The sequence below is a fragment of the Corticium candelabrum genome, chromosome 22 (genome assembly GCF_963422355.1).
Source record: "Corticium candelabrum chromosome 22, ooCorCand1.1, whole genome shotgun sequence".
Classification (NCBI taxonomy): Eukaryota; Metazoa; Porifera; class Homoscleromorpha; order Homosclerophorida; family Plakinidae; genus Corticium; species Corticium candelabrum.
This window is the reverse complement of record NC_085106.1, coordinates 3,158,026-3,178,176: the sequence shown is the minus strand read 5'-3', so window position 1 is coordinate 3,178,176 and position 20,151 is coordinate 3,158,026. Positions and strand designations below refer to the sequence as shown.

General features: G+C 39.6%; 1 protein-coding gene across 2 annotated transcripts; it reads left to right on the top strand.

Annotated features, from left to right (window-relative positions):
- The first annotated feature begins 9,116 nt into the window (after nt 1–9,116).
- On the top strand, nt 9,117–19,711 carry LOC134197339 (zinc metalloproteinase-disintegrin-like batroxstatin-1). 2 transcript variants are annotated; one of them, XM_062666639.1, is made up of 28 exons: nt 9,117–9,283; nt 9,368–9,432; nt 11,564–11,646; nt 11,709–11,775; nt 12,730–12,812; nt 12,872–12,947; nt 14,634–14,703; nt 14,777–14,856; nt 14,950–15,015; nt 15,088–15,159; nt 15,238–15,410; nt 15,485–15,569; nt 15,654–15,735; nt 15,803–15,851; nt 15,907–16,009; nt 16,082–16,153; nt 16,519–16,623; nt 16,691–16,771; nt 16,831–16,884; nt 17,142–17,205; nt 17,286–17,391; nt 17,458–17,583; nt 17,645–17,723; nt 18,619–18,711; nt 18,774–19,026; nt 19,089–19,196; nt 19,260–19,345; nt 19,408–19,711. In XM_062666639.1, the coding sequence occupies exons 1-25, from the start codon at nt 9,169–9,171 to the stop codon at nt 18,843–18,845; spliced, it is 2,121 nt and encodes a 706-aa protein (XP_062522623.1). In that variant the 5' UTR covers nt 9,117–9,168; the 3' UTR covers nt 18,846–19,026; nt 19,089–19,196; nt 19,260–19,345; nt 19,408–19,711. The 2 variants fall into 2 exon arrangements, with proteins under 2 accessions (XP_062522623.1, XP_062522624.1); XM_062666640.1 differs by having other exon boundaries at nt 19,086–19,196.
- The last annotated feature ends 440 nt before the right edge of the window (nt 19,712–20,151 follow it).

Here is a 20,151-nt window from a genome sequence, read left to right as displayed (position 1 = left end):
CGTTTTCGAAGATGAGAAGGCTTAAACATTGGTCAAGAACCACTATGGGAGAGAATAGGCTAAATGGGTTAGCTCTCATGTTTGTCCACAAGGATATGAAAATTAGCAGAGAAAATGTTCTGCAAAGATTTGATTCCACGAGACATAGAAGGATTGGACAGCTTCATCTGCCAACTGCTAACTAATCCAAGTGTAGTTTACTGTTTTTACCCTGTCAAATCAATTAAGCATATCAATATGACAGCAATAGCCTTAGGTAGTGCATATCAATAAGGAATTAATATTAATAAAAAAATTAATATTAATATCAATTTGCCTCGGTAAGAAAAAAATCCTGGCTACGCCACTGATTATTATTAGTCAAAAACAATATGGGGAGTGGAAGTTGTGGTGACCTAACGTAGACGACGCTTACAAAACAACTGTAGTGGAGGCTGCGAAAGTCTACCCAAGAATGTCTTGCGGTGTGAGAAAGCAGTCGACCCGTCCAATTACTACCGAGCGGTGGTTCGGACTCTTCTAGAGCTGCAGTGCGATTTGTTTTGACGTTTATTGTTAGCCACTCATGGGGTTAGCTAACTCTTCTCACAAACAACCAGACTAGAGGCTTCGAAGCAAATCGTTTAGCACTAGGTGGGGTGTGAGAACATACGGCCACGCCTTTCCCTCTTCTCGCAAACAGCTACCTCCGCACACTAGCTACTATAGTGTATCGATAAAGAAACTCTCTGAACATCAAAAGCTATAGGCTTTCCAAATGTACAAAAGCAATTTGCTAACCGTAGACATCATCACCCTTGCTAGATCTCACTCATGATCATTGAGGGAATTCCCCGGGAAGGCACGCCCTCAACTTGCACAACCAGTTAGTATTGCAGTCGCTGTAATGGACGAGGCAGACATCAGACGAATGGTAGAAGAAGGCATTTCGCATTCAGAAATAAGCTATAGATTGAGGCGAAGACATCCTGGAGTTAGAGGACTTTCTGAGAGATCGGTGAGAAGATTTTGCTTTGAACACGACATCCACTCTAACTCGGGTGTGTCGAATCGTGAGTTGAGGCAAATCATTGAAGCCGGTGTTAGAGAGGTAACTTGTAAGTATGTACATACTCTAAATATCTATATACATGTGATTACAACGTTGCTGAAATAAGGTTGGGCCAGCATACGGGAGGAAGATGATGAAGGGCTACTTGCAAACTAGAGGCTTTCGTGTATGGGAAAAGAGAGTTGGATGGGCTCTTGGACAAGTTGCTCCTGGATATCACAGAAGGAGGCAAGCTCTTGCGCATCGACGAGTAAATCCCATACCCTATTACGCTCAATACTGTGGTCACAAAATGCACATAGACCAGAATGAAAAGCTTGTGATGTATGGAGTTACACATGTCCTCGCCATTGACGGCTATAGTGGATTCATTCTTGGCATCATCACAATGCCTATCAAAAACAACATTTTGATTTACAGCCACTTATTCCGACCTATCTTGATACAATTTGGTCTGTGGGATCAAATACGAGTTGACCATGGGAAAGAGTTCATTTTGTCTCTATACGTGCAAAAACGCTTAGCAAATTTAAGGCGAAATCAAAGAAGAGCTCCCCATGTTCAGTCAATGTCTAGGGAGGTATAGACACCAACATGAATGACACACAATGATTAGGATGTGATTGTAATATACTTAATTCTTTAATTACCTAGAATCATCCAGCAGAAAGAATATGGGTGGAAGTCAACCAAAGGGTTAATTATCCTGTTAAGGAATGCCCTAATGATCTGGTGGAAACCGACCAACTAGACTTGAACGATGACATTGTCAAGTTTTGTATCTCGTGGCTGGCTATGAGAGTGTGCCAGGCTGGAATAGAACTATTTGTTCTAGCGTGGAACAACCATCCTATTCCAGGTATAGGATAAAGTCTGCATATTACTGTCAATTAGCAACACACTTTGTGTAACTTTGCATATAGGGAAAGGAACTCCTAATCACAGAGTTCAAAATCACCAGGCTGTTAGACTTCCAGCAGGAACAATTCCAAGTGTAGACTACGCAGTGCAGTTATTCGAAGGAGAGGGAGGAATTTTGAGAAGGCCAACAGAATATGGCAATGATCCGATTGCGGACAACGCCATCCACTTGGCCAGAAGTCAATATTTTACATTAAACCACGGAACCTACAATGATCTCTACTCAGAAACAGTAAACGGCTATTATACTCCATTTCATGACGCTTGGCGCTATTTCTATCATTTGACAATTACTTTGTAATAGTTTGCATGATGAAAAATAGCCATTGGAGTACCGCTTCAATATAGAACCTAAAAAATAGCGACTGCAATACTACCTGGTTGTGCAAGTTGAGGGCGTGCCTTCCCGGGGAATTCCCTCAATGATCATGAGTGAGATCTAGCAAGGGTGATGATGTCTACGGTTAGCAAATTGCTTTCGTACATTTGGAAAGCCTATAGCTTTTGATGTTCAGAGAGTTTCTTTATCGATACTCTATAGTAGCTAGTGTGCGGAGGTAGCTGTTTGCGAGAAGAGGGAAAGGCGTGGCCGTATGTTCTCACACCCCACCTAGTGCTAAACGATTTGCTTCGAAGCCTCTAGTCTGGTTGTTTGTGAGAAGAGTTAGCTAACCCCATGAGTGGCTAACAATAAACGTCAAAACAAATCGCACTGCAGCTCTAGAAGAGTCCGAACCACCGCTCGGTAGTAATTGGACGGGTCGACTGCTTTCTCACACCGCAAGACATTCTTGGGTAGACTTTCGCAGCCTCCACTACAGTTGTTTTGTAAGCATCGTCTACGTTAGGTCACCACAACTTCCATCTCCCCATATTGTTTTTGACTAATAATAATAAGAGTTGTCAAGAGTTGCCAACGTGGTTTGGCACGTGACGGACAGCAAAGTAAAAACAAACACCTGCTAGCGTGTTGGAAACGTGATCTCCTGAGACACGCGTGCGAATGGAAGCCCTGCTGGGACCCCCGCTGAGACCCCTGCTGTGTCTAGCATCTTCGGTCATTTCAATTTTCTATTTTCTATTTTCTATTTTCTATTTTCTATTCATGTTAGAAATAGGAAAGCGAACAGCGCGTTCAAGTTTCTAGTTTTGAGCACATAGGTGCCTAAAAATCAAATTTTAAAAGATAAATCTAAAGATCACAAGTATCAACACATCAAAAGATGAAAACCATTTTACAAAAATATGGAAAATTAAAAATTAAAAATTAAAAATTTAAAAATTAAAATTTAATAAACAAAACAATTTTAAATAAGAATGCAAGTAAAATATTAAATTAAAAATTAAAAATTAAAAAAATTACTAAAAATTGAAAATTGAAAAATGGAAACATGAAAATTGAAATGTAGAAAATTAAATGGCCGAACCGTCCACTGACCGTTAGACTAACGCTAATTTGATTTTGAAGTTACGGGACACTTGATGACGCTCTGTGTAACAGTTGATGACGTTGGGTGACACTTAGTGCGCATTTAGTAAGGAGATATGGCAGGAAGTAGGCGGGATGATCCCAGACTCTCTCGTGCCTGGAATTGTTATACGGGCACCGGACAAGGCTAGCGCGAGAGAGTCCGGGGACGAGGCTATGTCCTCCTGCCATGAGTATGGCGTGCCATTTGTGTCAAAATTAGACAATGAGATGAGGCGATGAGACAATGAGATCATGCGATGAGACCATGCGATGAGACCATGCCATGAGGCCATGCGATGAGACCATGCGATGAGGCGATGAGACTGTAATAGGAGATTGCAATATGAGACTGCATCAATCAATATGAGATTACCGAATATTACCGCAGATTACCGCATGCAGCTACGACACAACTTCACGGATTTGCGTGCAATGATAGTCAGCGTGCACACATCTACTTACGTCGTCTACTTCTTAGGTGCTTATAGATGGTGGATTTTTCATGATGCACTCGATAGCCTACTAGTAATTTGAGTGTAGTCAACGAGGTCGAGTCTGCATTGAGAAGTTACCAGTGCGAAACAACACGAGAGCGCAAACTGTGAAATCAAAAATAGGAAATAAAATTTTTAGAAATACAAATAGAAAATAAAAATGCTATTTAAAAATAAAACGTAAGATTATAGTAACATTTTAAATTTAATTTTTTAATTTAAAAATACTATTGTTAGCATTAAATTAATTAAATATTGCAATGAGAAGAGGCAATGAGATAATGAAATGAGGCGATGAAGTGAGACTGCAATGAGATTACTAGATGAGGCCATGCAGCTACATCGTTATATTTTTCTACTAAAATTTATTTGAAATTCTAATTACAGTTATAATTTACCGTAGATGAACCGGTTAGAGGGGAAATGCTACAGATGTATATCTAGTTAGCTAGGCTCCGCACTAGCGGATTGCCGAGTTGGCAACTGTGGTGACGAAGTCTACAGACTCGTTTGTTGTCTAGGAAAATTCGAGACACAATTAAAACATCGAAACCGTCAACCTACTACAATTAAGTAGTAGACTGCGCGCTTTCACGGTGTAGACCCTAGGGGTGGGCGTGGTACTCTATAGCAGGTCACATTTCTTTATTTGCATGACGTCGCACAACTGACCAAGTAAACCGACATGCACCTCCATCGTTTTCTACAACGCTTTCTGAACTCTATTTGAAGTCAACTCAATAGAACTCTATTTTAAGTTAAGTCAACTCAACTGAACTCTCTAGTTGCTCAACCTAACTCAATTAGCTAGCAATTAATATTGAAAACATACTTAATTTTTAACCAATTTTCATTTGCAATGCAATGGAATATTGAAATTGCAAGCACGTTAGTTCAATTTTTAATGTTAAATTCAATATTTAAATTAATTTAAAAATTAAATGTTAAATTTTGAATTTGCGTGGCGAGCGGGGGTTTCAACGGGGCTTCCATTTGTACGCGTGTCTCAGGAGACCACATTTCCAACACACAAGCAGGTGTTTGTTTTACTTTACTTTCCGTCACGTGCCGAACCATGTTAGCAGCTCTTGGCCGCGAACAACTACAGCTCGTCGGACACGGAACTTAGTAACTACTCGTGTTTCCATCTGCCGCAACCCAAGGTGCCGGTGCCTCCTTGGTGCGTGACCATTTCGTCCATTCCATTTTCAATTCCCAGCAACAATTGAGTATTGAATTAGAAATTGAAAATAGCCTAGAATTTTCTTGTAATCTCAATATTCAATTGTATTAAAAATTAAAAATTAATGGATTGACAAACTATAATTATTTGCGAATTAAAATGAATATTGAAAACATACTTAATTTGTAACCAATTTCCTTTTACAATGCAATGGAATATTGAAATTCAATATTAAATTCAATATTAAATTTAATTTAAAAATTAAATGTTAAATTTTGAATTTGCGTGGCCAATTTGTCCATTCCATTTTTAATTTTTGAGACAAATTGAAAATTGAATGTCAAATTAAAAATTGACTAGCGTTGCTTGCTCTTACAATATTCCATTACATTGAAAATAGAAATTGATTGAAGATTAATTGTCATTTCAATATTCATTTACTTTGCAAATAGATTCAATCTTTCCATCCATCCAATTTTCGTAAATTATGAATATTAAAATAGCCTTTGGATGCAATTTCTTTCTCCGCACTAAATGTAAATAGAAAGTTACCCGCAGTTGCTAGCGCGAGCCATATCTCGTAGACACTCAAATACGGTGAGTGAGAAACAGCAGACATCGCATGCTCAGACAACGAAGAGAGTGCACGCTGACTAGGGTGCGAAAATCCGTGAGATTATACGTCTAAGTTCATTCTGGGAATAGGAGGGCTGTGGTTATTAGCAAGTAGGAAGCGTTCCTATACTAGTTAATGTATCTTGTGACACCTAGAGAAAACATCTATCTATCTATCTATCTAACATTCATAGGGGATTTCCCGAGAGGCAATAATTCAGACATACGTACGTGCGATTGTATGGAAATAGAGTGAGCTGCAGCGAGTGTCAAGATACAGCATGTTTTTTAGCTATTTGTGCGTAGTCTAAAACTGTGGGCGTAAAAGCCGGTACTCGCTTGGTTTTTGGAGCAAATGCACAAGCGTAGAAATCTAATTATCATTATCTTTTATAATTATAATTATTGAAAAGAATAATTATAACTGTAATTAGAATTTCAAATAAATTTTAGTAGAAAAATATAACGATGTAGCTTCATGGCCTCATCTAGTAATCTCACACTGCAGTCTCACTTCATCGCCTCATTTCATTGTCTCATTGCCTCTTCTCATTGCAATATTTAAATTAATTTAATGCTAACAATAGTATTTTTAAAATTTAAAATGTTACTACAATATGACGTTTTATTTTTAAATAGCATTTTTATTTTCTATTTGTATTTTTAAAAATTTTATTTTCCTATTTTTGATTTCACAGTTTGCGCTCTCGTGTTGTTTTGCACTGGTAACTTTTCAATGCAGACTCGACCTCGTTGACTACACCCAAATTACTAGTAGGCTATCGAGTGCATCATGAAAAATCCACCATCTATAAGCACCTAAGAAGTAGACGACGTAAGTAGATGTGTGCACGCTGACTATCATTGTACGCAAATCCGTGAAGTTGTGTCGTAGCTGCATGCGGTAATCTGCGGTAATATTCGGTAATCTCATATTGATTGATGCAGTCTCATATTGCAATCTCATATTACAGTCTCATCGCATGGTCTCATCGCATGGTCTCATCGCATGGTCTCATCGCATGGTCTCATCGCATGGTCTCATCGCATGGTCTCATCGCATGGTCTCATCGCATGGTCTCATCGCATGGTCTCATCGCATGGTCTCATCGCATGGTCTCATCGCATGGTCTCATCGCATGGTCTCATCGCATGGTCTCATCGCATGGTCTCATCGCATGGTCTCATCGCATGGTCTCATCGCATGGTCTCATCGCATGGTCTCATCGCATGGTCTCATCGCATGGTCTCATCGCATGGTCTCATCGCATGGTCTCATCGCATGGTCTCATCGCATGGTCTCATCGCATGGTCTCATCGCATGGTCTCATCGCATGGTCTCATCGCATGGTCTCATCGCATGGTCTCATCGCATGGTCTCATCGCATGGTCTCATCGCATGGTCTCATCGCATGGTCTCATCGCATGGTCTCATCGCATGGTCTCATCGCATGGTCTCATCGCCTCATCTCATTGTCTAATTTTGACACAAATGGCACGCCATACCTCATGCACTGCGTGCGTGTCCACCTTTACTATTTGGTCTCGTAATTCACTTGTAGTCAGTGTGGGTTCTGTTCTCACGGCACAGGAGAGACACAGCATGAGGTTGTAGACGTTCTATCTGCGCTATCGGGTAGTGTTCTATGCGATGTACAAAATCTAGACATGAAGTGCAACTTGCAGTTGGGCCAATCGTACTCCTACATCTACAGTAATGACGCGACCATGCACTTCGAGTTACCAAAAATTAGTAACTGTCTGAAGCGGCGTACTTACAGGTGCAGAAACACGGTACAGGAAACGTGCTGATGTGATTAGCAGAAACCGCGCCTAGTTCAATTGAATCAACGTATCAGCACGCGTTGGAATGCACCCCTACGCCGTCTAATGGACTCCCTACCGCGTACACTGATACTCGTTCTTTCAATTTTCTTTTTCTGATGTACTCAAATTATTTGAGAGAACGGATGAGCGTTCAATTTCTGTTAGTTCAATCCGACCATCAGTTCATATACACAACTACGTCCGCTTTCTCGTCGGCAAAGCAATTTCTAATATTCTGAACCTAAAAATTTGAAACAATAAAATTTTAAATTTTGATTTTTTAAAAATTAAAATTTGAAAATGTAATGCAAATTTTTAAAAAATAAAAACGTTACGTAAAAAATTAGAAATTAGAAATTTAAAAATTAAAAAATTAAAATTTGAAATTTGAAATTTGAAATGGCCGAAAGACCCACTGACAATATACGCGATCTAAAGAGCTCAAATAAATAGTTGCTTAGACTAGGCGAGTACAAACTACAAATGTCTACGAATTCTAATTATTCTGTCTGTCTCATGCAGCATTACCAGCTGCGCATGCGTCTAATAAAACCCATGTTGTGTGTTTGAACGTTTCATGCTGTGTTTTCTATGGGTTTTACGAACTCGATCTACAGAAACCCATGTATAACACATGTTGAGTTAGATGGGTTTTGTCTCGCATTCCCTGTGAGAGATCCGGTTCGGATGCGTTTGGATACTTTTGTATGGGCCGCCATTTTAGATTCTTCGCATCCCTACATAGGGAGTGCTACCGCATTCCCTGATAATAGATATTTTGAAACACCAAGCTGACAGAACTGCCTTGATTAATTAATTGAGGCCACTAGCAGAAGAAATTAGTAGCTCTAGCTAGTGGTAGATTATTGCGGACTTGTGCGTATTGTACTGATATCTTATAAGGTTGAGCCTTGTGTGAAGTCGGACAAGGGAAGAGCGTGTGTACAGAGAGGCATGCGCACTAATGCAATAAATATCATGTTGCTCTTGTAATGTGCTGCCGCCTACCACATGTGTTTATATTTGATTGGTGCGTATTTTAGTTTGTTCCAGGGCGTTTTGATTAGTCCTGCTCAGAGTGGTCATCAATGGCTTACACATTACACTACTAATTATAAGTACATACGTATGTATAGATGCATATATCACAAAACAAATAGCTGTGGTGGCACCGTGCACTTCACAATCATTTACGTGTGGTATTCCGTCTTTGTAAATATTAGAGCAAGAGACACCAACTTATTTGAGGTGGCCATGGCAACAAGCAACAGACCATGTGGTACATTTTATGTACAAGTTTACACCACTGATGCGTTATACAACCTGGAAAAGAATGTCTTTTTTCTGTATTGGTATTATCCACCCTATTGTTAGAATGTACGACTCAACAAAACGCATTACAGTAATCAGAGATGTAATTAACAAGTTACAATATCTATGCTAACGGTGTGATTGCATGCATACACCCAACCCTGTGCCACAGAATCCACACCAGTTCCTGTCGGTTTTCATTAGCCACAAGATGTAATTAGTGTCAGTACAGTGTTGTACGTGTATTTTCAGCAGTCAGTCACTCGAGGTGGTACGTACCAGTAACTGAACCATCATGTTGCTGGTCCAACGACGGTTGCTGAAAAAGTTTTGGTTGTTGTATGCTCTAACTGTGTCTATCATACTTACTAGTAGTCAGCACTCTGCATCAGCAAGCAGGCTGAAACGCGGTGAGTGTCATATCACTTTCGCATATTTTGCTCTCTACAGACCGCGCGTAGACGTTTGAATGACTTGGTGTTGTACATGTGTAGATGCTGTTGTCGCTGTGCCTAGAGATGAGGCAGGGAAAGTCATCTCTAAAGTCTCAACACGTTTGGTAAGAGAGTTCATCTGTTGCGTAGTGCAGGAACTGCATCATAAAACGCCCTCACTTAGTGGCTTCGATCTGCCACCACCGTTTGTGCTACACTCTTGTGTATGTATGTGTGGTTGCAAGCTAACATGTTTGAGGAGAGGGATCTCAGATCTACTTACTACTGTACACACACACACACACACACACACACACACACACACACACACACACACACACACACACACACATGCACACGCACGCACGCACACACACACACACACACACACACACACACACACACACACACGCACATGCACACACACACACACACACACACCACACACACACACACACACACACACACACACACACACACACACACACACACACACACACACACCACACACACACACACACACCACACACACACACACACACACACACACACACACACACACACACACACACACACACACACACACACACACACACACACACACAGCATGACACAAGCGACTGTACCGTAGTGACTGAAAGATCTAATATGGGATGCCTGTAGTAATTACACGAGGGAATTACAGCAACCACATTTTGTTGGTTCTCTAGCTAGGAGTCCACATGCATGTCGTTTTACTGCATTGAGCAGTTGTAACAAATTGTAGCTAAACAAGAGAGCCAATTTACGGAAATTTTCTTACAGTTTCAAAATATTTGACACAGATTCTACGTATCAAACGTATGTTCACAGTTTTGTTAAAGTCTCTAGCTAGTAGCTCTATAGAAGTGCTCTAGAATCTACACCAGTTGAATACAAGCTGACGTGTGCATTGCTGTAAGTTGCCATACATTCCAACGTCATGCACACTGCAGCCCTAGTAGTACTAGACGGTTTTTTCCGGATCACTTCCGTATAGTCTAGTTCATCGAACCCGAGTCCCTGCTCATTCAAGTGCCAGAGAACTCTAGATGAAAATTCACGTCGTTAGTAGCTCTACCCAAAGAATAATGAAAGAAGCCTTACCTAAATTATTTTAGCTAACAGTGCTAATCCTGCTAGATTAGGTTACGGAACAGCTGCTGCACACGTACCGGAACCTCTTTATTGACATGGAGAATGTGACAGGGGACATTCACTACCACGCATGTCGGATTGTGGACATCCGATAGCTAAAATGAGCGCATGCGCTGCATTCCAATTTTTCGTCTGGCCAGTCAGAAGTCCACAGAGGCACAACTCTAACCTTCCTCGAGTTACAAAAGGCTAATTAGAAGGGTTAGAAGCTTGAATGAAACCTTCGTTTCATCAAACGGTCAGCAATGCAGATAGACAATCTGCCAGTCAAATTCTAAGACAGTCGTCCGTCATACTGTAGCCTCGCCCGAGACACATGCGTACTGTGTACGCAGTGTAGGTTGCAGTTCCAGGTGCGCTTTCATCCCCACTACAGCTGAGGGTTTAGCACTTTAGTGCTTCTTATTACAGTATAGACGGCTGCAGCAGGATTATTGGGGACTGACGCCTCAGAAGAGCTTACCTCACTTAGGAATCGGAATAAGAAGAAGAAGAAGAAGGGATCTGGTTTCGCAGGATTTCAGCCTGAGGCTGGTCCTCCGGGGGGGTCCTGCTGCAGTTCCTAATTATAAGTACCTTATAGGCTGCCTTCTTCCCCAGCATTTCTGCTGGTACCCATTTATACTCCTGGGTAGAGTTTCTTGCCCAAGGGAATAGGTCACAGCTGCCGTCAATGAGACTCACTTGTGACCCTAGTAGGTCCCGGATGTATTCATTCATAAGTAAGCGATCTCACAAACCAACTTGAGATACAGCGCCCTAAAAGGTCCTCTTTAGTTGTTGATGTGCTGCATTACATTTTTGTTTGCCACAAGCACGTGGCTATGTATGAGATCCACCCATAAATGTATGTTGTTATTAATTAAAAATACAACAAACCAATGTGCTAAATTGGATACTTCCCTGTGCGTAAAGAAAGTTTTGCAGGAATTTTTTGCACTTTTGTAAACTGAGCTACCGACGAAATAATTTAATTGTGTTGATTACAAAATATAATGATTACAATGTTATATGAATTAGCAACCACTGTTATTACCAGAATTGTCTTTGTAACACGTTTCTTGACTGGTTGAATTGCAGGTAAATGGGCAACACCAGGATAGAATTTCATTCAGATTGGAAATTTTTGGTCGAAACTATACTTTGGATCTAGACCAGAATAGGTGTGAATCTTGCACAAAAATTGAATTTGTTTGCTTTACAGTTACAAGTCACATTTTTGTAGACGTTTGGTTTCAAGCTCTTTCAAAGAAGTTTACTTCAGTTCAACAGGAGATCCAATTATTAACAAGGTTCCTTGCATTTTGTGACTTCTAATTTACTATATTTGACGTATGCATAGACCTGTTGTTATATATCACTCAACTGTAGACTAACTCTAACAGGGAAACCTGTGCTTCTTGATGTAGCATCTACATTAATTAACTTAGTTATTTCTTAGCATTATTTGTGTGTTGATAACATAAATGAGAGGACCAGGGCAAGCGCAAACAGACAGACACACAAACACACAGATAACATATGTTTAGAATTATAATTCTGAGACTGTTGCATGTATATATAATAAACTGTCTTATCTTTGGCTACACATTCATGTAGTGTAGAAAACTGTCGTACTCAGTGCATGTTGTATGCGTTGACTTTGAGATAAAGGTGGTTCTGAGGCTATAGCTTTTGGAGAATTTTAAATGGTTGCTCTAGTTGGACAAGAATATGTGGACAGACAGACAGACAGACAGACAGACAGACAGACAGACAGACAGACAGACAGACAGACTGCTTATGCGTGACTGACTGACATGATCATCATTTATTTATCAAGGTCACAGCAAACTACAAGTTAAAACTATGTGCAAATAGTAGTTCTAGATCAATTCTGACTGACTGACAGATTGACAGATGGACAGACAGACAGACAGACAATAAGTTGCATATAGTCAGACAGACAGACAGACAAATTAACAGGCAGACAGATGGACAGATAGATAGATAGACAGACAGACAGACAGACAGGCAGACAGACAGGCAGATGTGCAGCTAATGATTGTGATCAACATGTTACGTACAGTCAAGTGTCACATGTGGATGGTATTATTGTGTCGTATCTGCCATCTTAAGGGGAAATCAGTGCATAGTTGTGTTGTATACATGTAGTCTGCAAATCAAGAACATTGCTTATTCTAGAATACGTAAAGCAGTTAAAGTAACACAGATTTTAATGGTTTCCTGCTTGATGTTCTATACAGGATTTTGAGAACTGTTTCTACCATGGTACAATTCGTGGTATAGCTAATTCTCAAGTGGTTGTGAGCACGTGCAATGGTCTAAGGTAGACACATTATGTCCTTATAATGATGACAGTCAATTTTTATTGTGGTCGTTATGCAGCGGTTTGTTTTATCATGGAAAAGATCCAGAAACTTTCTACTTCATTGATCCAGCCAAACAGTCAAACGAAGATCAGGTAGGTAGAAATTTACTTTTTCTTGTTTACTTGATTCATGATTGAGTGTGTGTGTGTGTGTGTGTGTGTGTGTGTGTGTGTGTGTGTGTGTGTGTGTGTCTGTGTGTGTGTGTGTGTGTGTGTCTGTGTCTGTGTCTGTGTCTGTGTCTGTGTCTGTGTGTTTGTGTGTGTGTGTGTGTGTGTGTGTGTGTTTGTGTGTGTGTGTGTGTGTGTGTGTGTGTTTGTGTTTGTGTTTGTGTTTGTGTGTCTGTCTGTCTGTCTGTGTTTGTGTCTGTGTGTCTGTGTGTGTGTGTGTCTGTGTCTGTGTCTGTGTGTGTGTCTGTGTGTGTGTGTGTGTGTGTGTGTGTGTGTGTGTGTGTGTGTGTGTGTGTGTGTGTGTGTGCATTTGTGTGTGTGCATTTGTGTGTGTGCATTGGTGTAGCGTGGTTCTCAAGTTTGGAGGTAATAAATTAGACAGCAACCACGCGCATTTCTCACATGCAACACCACACCCATTTTCTACTTTTTTAAATTCTTAGCTTGCAGTTTGTAGACATCTAAGTAAATAGTATCAATTTCAGGTTACAAATAAACTGCGGGACTGAGTGCCGTCATTGTGCTTATAAAGGAGTGGAAACACTATTACAGTCCATACCAAAAATGTTTTCATGGCTCACTGCGGTCGTCAAATTAAATGGCATCTTGATGACAATAGAATCTAGAAGACCAATTCAGTGCAAACGGCATTGACGAATTTTAGCATTTCGTAATATAGTGAGCAATATAGATCTAGCTAGTTAGCTAGAATAAGCTAACCTGAGCACGAAGTGGAGAAAGTACCGTGGAGTGCAAGCGAATCATTAGGTAGCGGAGTCACAAGAGATTCCATTCTCCGGTCAATCGAGTTGTCAACCTTACTTGAAAAATAATTGATGAATAGGTTTCTGCATGCCTTTTTGATGTGGTCTTTTTTGACTCTGCCATTGCTGGATAGCGTAGTAAACGTCTTAAATAATTAAGTGATGGTTATGCGCACTTTACGTGTCCACAGCTTCTTAACACTAGTTTTATCATACTGAAATGATGATTTGTACGTATTATCGAAGAGATATAGTCAACGCTGTTGATTGTCGATTATTACTCTGAGATTAAGAGGGACTGGCACTGTCTAGTAACTAAAATTATACTTCTGCTTGAATTGGAGTGACATGCCCAAAACGTTTGGGGATATCCTCCCCCAGCCTCCCCACTCCCACCCCTCAACGCTACACCAGTGGTGTGTGTGTGTGTGTGTGTGTGTGTGTGTGTGTGTGTGTGTGTGTGTGTGTGTGTGTGTGTGTGTGTGTGTGTGTGTGTGTGTGTGACAGAGGGGAAAAGGTATTATGTCAGGGACGTTGAGGTCAGATTGAACCAGTTGTTCAACAGTATACAAAACAGTAATACTTATGTGTTAGTGTTTACATACAGCAGCATCGATAAATGGATTTCTAAGGCTTATAAAAAAAGTCTCAACCACAAGCTTATGCATGCCATAGTACTATTAGCTAGTGCTATGTTCACATCTTGGTGTAGTAGAAGATTTGCTGTAGAGGTATTGAGTGACATTTGCTTACAATCTGTAGTTTGCATAGTTTGTAATTGGATTGTATTCTAACAAGCTGCTCTAAAATTGTGTCGTTAAAATCTCTCTTTGTTTACTTCTCTTAGTTCTCAGATGGTCACATTCACACAGTCTACAGAGCATCAGACTTGGAGGACGAATCTATTACGTTTTGTGGTCAGTTGTTATGAACAAGTTGCTGAAGCTGTCCCACTAGATCATAACCTGTATTGACTGTTTTCGTGCATAGATGGTGTACATGGCAATTACACTGCAAAACAAACATTTTTACATCCAGGAGATGTAGTCGAGGATCTGAGAGCAGGACGTGTGAGTACTTGCCGTTAAAATAATTTTATTTGTTATTTAATTATTTTATTTTTGTTTTGTTTTTATTATTTTTATTTTTTAATTTTGTTTTAGGTGCGAAGAGACGTCGCTTCTGAGGAGAAGATTGTTGAGTTGGTTCTTGTGAATGATAACAAACAGGTATTATTTATACACAGACTGTGCATTCATATGTGTAGCAATTGATATTATTTGATGATAATTCTATTCTAGTTTCAAGCTCGTGGTAGTGACATTACTCAGGTAGCTGACAGATCAATATCTCTGGCCAATATGGTGGACTCGGTATTATTTGATTTGTTTGTTTGGTCTACGTGTTGACTGCATGTTGACTGCATGTTTATCTGTGGTTCAATTGTGTAGCTGTACAAGCAGTTGAATACTCGTATCGCATTGGTCGGAGTAGAAGTTTGGAACGATGCAGATCGCATCTCGGTCGTGACCTCTCCATCGGCCACACTCAATGCTTTTGCATCTTATCGCCAATCTCAGTTGCTAACTCGTTTCGAAGGTCACGACAATGCCCATCTTCTCACGTACGTGTGCTTTAAGCTGCTAAAATCTTGATGTTAATTAATTATACGAATGCTGTTGTGGAATTTGTGTTTAGAGGGTTAGACTTAGACGGTGCAACAGTGGGATTGGCATTCGTCAAGGGAATATGTAGCGACTTTTCGTCAGCTGGTATTGATCAGGTATTGATAGTTATGCGAATATAACAGTGTACTCTGTCTCGCATCACATCCACTGTTTGAGTGCATTCTGTTGTTTTTCTTAAGGACACTTTCAGTGAAGCTGCGTCTGCAAGTATCATAGCTCACGAGTTAGGACACAATCTAGGAATGCTGCATGATGATGGACGTATGTATTTATATTAACGATTACGTAGGATCATTAACATAACACGACGCTTGTTGTTTTCCTTTAGGTGCTTGTGATGACTGCCCAACTGGATGTCTAATGCGAGCAAGTTTTAAGTAAAAATGGCAAGTACATTGAGTGAATTCTTAGCCTTTATTCAAAGCTTTTTAGTGCTGCATCGCCATTCACATCGTTTTCAACATGTAGTCGAGAAGACTACGAGCAGACCCTACTAGATGGCTTTGGAGTGTGTCTCTTTAACACGCCTACCGAGGTATTCAAATACAAATGAGAACTGGATAGCATATAATGTGAATCAGTTTGATGCTGTTTGTGTGCGTTACAGCTGTTTGATGACCCTGACTGTGGGAATGGTTTTGTCGAGGATGGGGAAGGCTGTGACTGTGGATCGGCTGCGGTCAGTTTCTTGAGTTTTAATCATTATATATATTATTTATCTAATAGCAATACAAAACATTGTAAGAGTAATGATTTACTCATTAAGGCTTGCTTAAGGTGTCTATGAAACGAGTACAAAATTTGTTAGGTACTTGAGGGTAGTGGTTATCGTGTACACTCAAAGTCTACTGGCTGTGGTGTAAGTTGTGACATGCATTTTCCAATGCAATGGCTACATAAAAAGACCTGGTGCTTTTTTACTTCTTCATCGGACTGGCAATCGTGTACATATATACTATGCGAATTAATGGATTAATGAAATATCATAAGAGGTGTGACGTGGGGCAGATGGACATAATTTTTATTGCTTGTGGTGTGGTGTAGGAGTGTTCTCAGAAGAATGACACGTGCTGCAATTCAACCATCTGTCAGCTGTTTGATGGTGCCCAATGTAGCAGTGCAAGGCCTTGCTGCACCAGTGACTGCAAGGTATGTGTGACAAGCTTGTATAGATCTGATCTGATGCTTATGTTGCCTCGCTTCTATGTGTTTGCAGTTTGCAAGTTTGGGTACATTGTGTCGTGACCAGATGAATATATGTGATCTACAAGACTTCTGCTCAGGGTCATCAGCCGAAGTGAGATGTTTGAACTTTACATTTATTATGACTTTGTTTATGATGTTTTGTTAATATAGTGTCCAGATAATTTATTTTTACAAGACTTAACAACATGCTCTGCAACTCCCGAGGTGATGAAAATTTTTAATTATATTTGTGCGCTTGCTTTTTTAAATTAATTGGTAAAGGCTTAGTACGAGTCTTAGTATTTCAGGCAGGAGAAACCATGTTTACGTGTTGTTTAAGATTTATTGTGCGATGGTGTATTACATGCAGTATGTCAGTACATTGTTCTTGGGTAGAAGTTTTGATGGAATGGCCACATATTGGTCTGTGTCTGTCGATGCATGTGTTCTGTTGTTTATTGTTACTTTGTGTATGCATGCAGGCTGTCTGCTATAATGGCCAGTGTGAGACACACGATCTTCAATGCAAAGAAATCTGGGGAGAAAGTAAGACAACTTTATGTGTCGTGCTAATATGTTATCATATATTTATTAATTTGCTTTCTGTGTCATTCTATTTTGACTAGATGCAACTAATGCTGCTGACATTTGCTACTCCAATATAAATGTGCGAGGATCAGAAAATGGAAATTGTGGCTCGTTTAACTCTTCATTTATACCGTGTACTCTAGAGTGAGATAGAACTACTTGTAATTTTGTGTCTTACACTTGTTACACCAAGTCTTGTTTGTCCATCAGAGATGTTAACTGTGGCTTGCTCATATGTCAAGGAGGAGCTGGCTTTCCAATTATATCAATTAGTGGGGCAACCATACAAGCCTTTTTTACAACTTTTACTGTTGGTTCTACTGAATTTGAATGCAAGTACGTCAACAAATATTTACTTTGAACATTTATGCAGACATTGATTATTGTTAAATTATAGGAGGGCGAGGGTTACAATCCAGGACTCGGTCACTGATTTGGGAATTGTAAGAGATGGCTCTCAGTGTGGAAGTAGTAAGGTAAGGTCATACAAATGAGACTGACTAATTGGATAGATTTCTATACATACAAGCTGTTTGAATGGTCGTGTAGTAAATTAAGCTGCAAACCAAGTATTTAGCCTTTAAAGATGCAACTTATATACAGCAAATGCATACATTTGTACCTGTCAACAGCTATAATAAATTTTATGAAATTAATGGTTTTGTAGTCTTTGATTTAGTGCAACTTAGACGAGCACTAGAACTTGCTAATGATAGTTATAGTTGTTCCTGCCTTTGCCAGTTCATTGGATGTATACCTTTTGAATGAAGAAATACACTTACAGTTCGTGTAGTGAAACATTATCCACACTCAACACGACACAGTGCATCAAGATGCCAACTCAGGATTAACTTTGCTGCCATAATAATCTATACATCAGCACAAAATTTGATTGCAACTGTATGACAGTAAAACATATTTCAAATACAGGACAACAGTATTTGCCGAGAGTTTTTGTGTCATCTCACACAACTCAGGTTTAATTAAGAGTTCAATTATTGAGAGCATGTGCTTCTTTTACCTGGCACCTTAGCAATTGGATATGCAGTAAATAATGTGTTTAGTGCAATAGGTAGGTATGGTTTAGTGTTTTGGTTTACCTCTAGAGAGAATGGCAGCATCTGTGTTTGATAATGAGAATAATATTTAGAGTACCATATCAGTAGTAGTGATAAAGTTGTTGTGTTCAATGATAGTTAACAATAATAACAATAAAATGCACTTACAATAGTGGAAGCTTTGATAGACATGGTTGCATGCGGATATCTTTGCTTCCAGCAACGTTCTTTGTTTTACTATCAATAGTAAGAATAATTAGCAATAATGATAATGAGAGTGAAAAATAGTTTATACTTCTTGCATTTTTTCTAGCTATGTCAAGCTCATCGATGCATCGATTTCTCATCTCTGAACGTCCCGAGTTGTCCTACTGATCAAAGCGGCAACATATGTTCAGGCAATGGAGTGAGCAATGATGTGATTAATATACCTAGGATGACAAGTTTAATGTATTTGTGGTCTATCAGGTGTGTAACAATCTAGACCAGTGTTCATGCTCGTCAGGGTTCTTACAACCCAATTGTACAACAGGTAAGTGATGTAACCTAAGGGAGTGGGACCTTTCTGAAAGGGAGCTGAACGGTTTTAATTAAGTTAATAATTAGTTAATAAGAATAGTAAGGAAGTAGTAGGTCAACCAATGTTTGGAGCAAGCAATGGCGTTCTTGAGTCGATCTCTTTGGCAAGAAGTTGTGTCAGGTAGCACAAGATGTTACCAAGGTAAATTATTTTTTGAAGAGTATGTGACTACGTGTTTAAAGACAACTTACTTTTGTAAGAAGATTCAGCACTTGGAAGGTCTTGAGATGCAATACACAAGGAAGTGGATCTTGCACAACTTGTGGGTGTGAAGTATCGTTTGTGTTTTGTGTGCAAAGTATTATGGGAAGGTAACTGTTTGTCAGGCAAACAATTAACTGTTTTAATGATAAGTTTTATGCTTAATTGTGCAGAGTTCTAAAATTGAAAAGTTTGGTTAACAGCCTATACTCTTACAGAATTGGTTAGACTTGAGGTGTCGTGCTGTCGTGTCGTTCAAGTACTAGTTCATGGAATTATAAGCTAGTAGTTAGGCAACAGAGTTTTGTGTTTGTTTTGTAGAGCTGGGAGGCATGCAGCTACTTAATGCGAGTACAACTCGAGCTACATTTGAACGATTGCAATCAACTAGGTTGTCTTAGCAACATACTTATGTGATCTCTACTTGGTATTAATCTATTACAAACGAATGGCATCAAACTTGCAATGACTGAATTGATGGATGTGGTGAATTTTGACACGTAGTTGCATGACAAATGCAAGTTTTTGTTCTGTTGTTATGTTGTCATATAGTATAGATACCATGTTTAATTTAAAAAGTTTTTGAAATCTAGTGATATCTAGCTTGTTGAGTGAAAGTATTGTACTTAATGTCCCTTTTAAGTTTATATCAATTGTGACAGAGTAAGGAAGTGGGATGGCCACTCTGGCCATGTCAAGCAGTTAGGGTAATTGTCGCGCAGCCACATTTAACCCTAATTGTTTGCCCTCTAGTACTTACCAGTTCTGTTTGCCATTTCTGTAAATGCATGTGGGTATCTGCAATTTTAATTTGCAGTGAGACATCATCTCATTAGTTTGCTACTATGCATATATACTTGCATTCCACTGCAATAGAGAAACCCTTTGTCATGAACTGTTGGTCTAACCCATACAGCTGGAAGGAATTATGCATTCCATGATGCTATAGAATTCCAAAAAAATTGTGCAGGGGGAGAGGGAGTATAATTTACTCTTGTCTGTGACTAAGTCAGCATTCAAAGTTTAAACATGAACTACAGACCTTGAATAGACGCTAATCGAGAA

Excerpts from the sequence above, each read along its gene's own strand:
- LOC134197339 (XM_062666639.1), top strand. The coding sequence starts at position 9,169 with ATGTTGCTGGTCCAACGACGGTTGCTGAAAAAGTTTTGGTTGTTGTAT. Across the intron at positions 16,772-16,830 it reads GCTCAGGGTCATCAGCCGAA|TGTCCAGATAATTTATTTTT; the intron begins GTGAGATGTTTG and ends TTGTTAATATAG. Across the intron at positions 17,584-17,644 it reads TCTACTGAATTTGAATGCAA|GAGGGCGAGGGTTACAATCC; the intron begins GTACGTCAACAA and ends GTTAAATTATAG.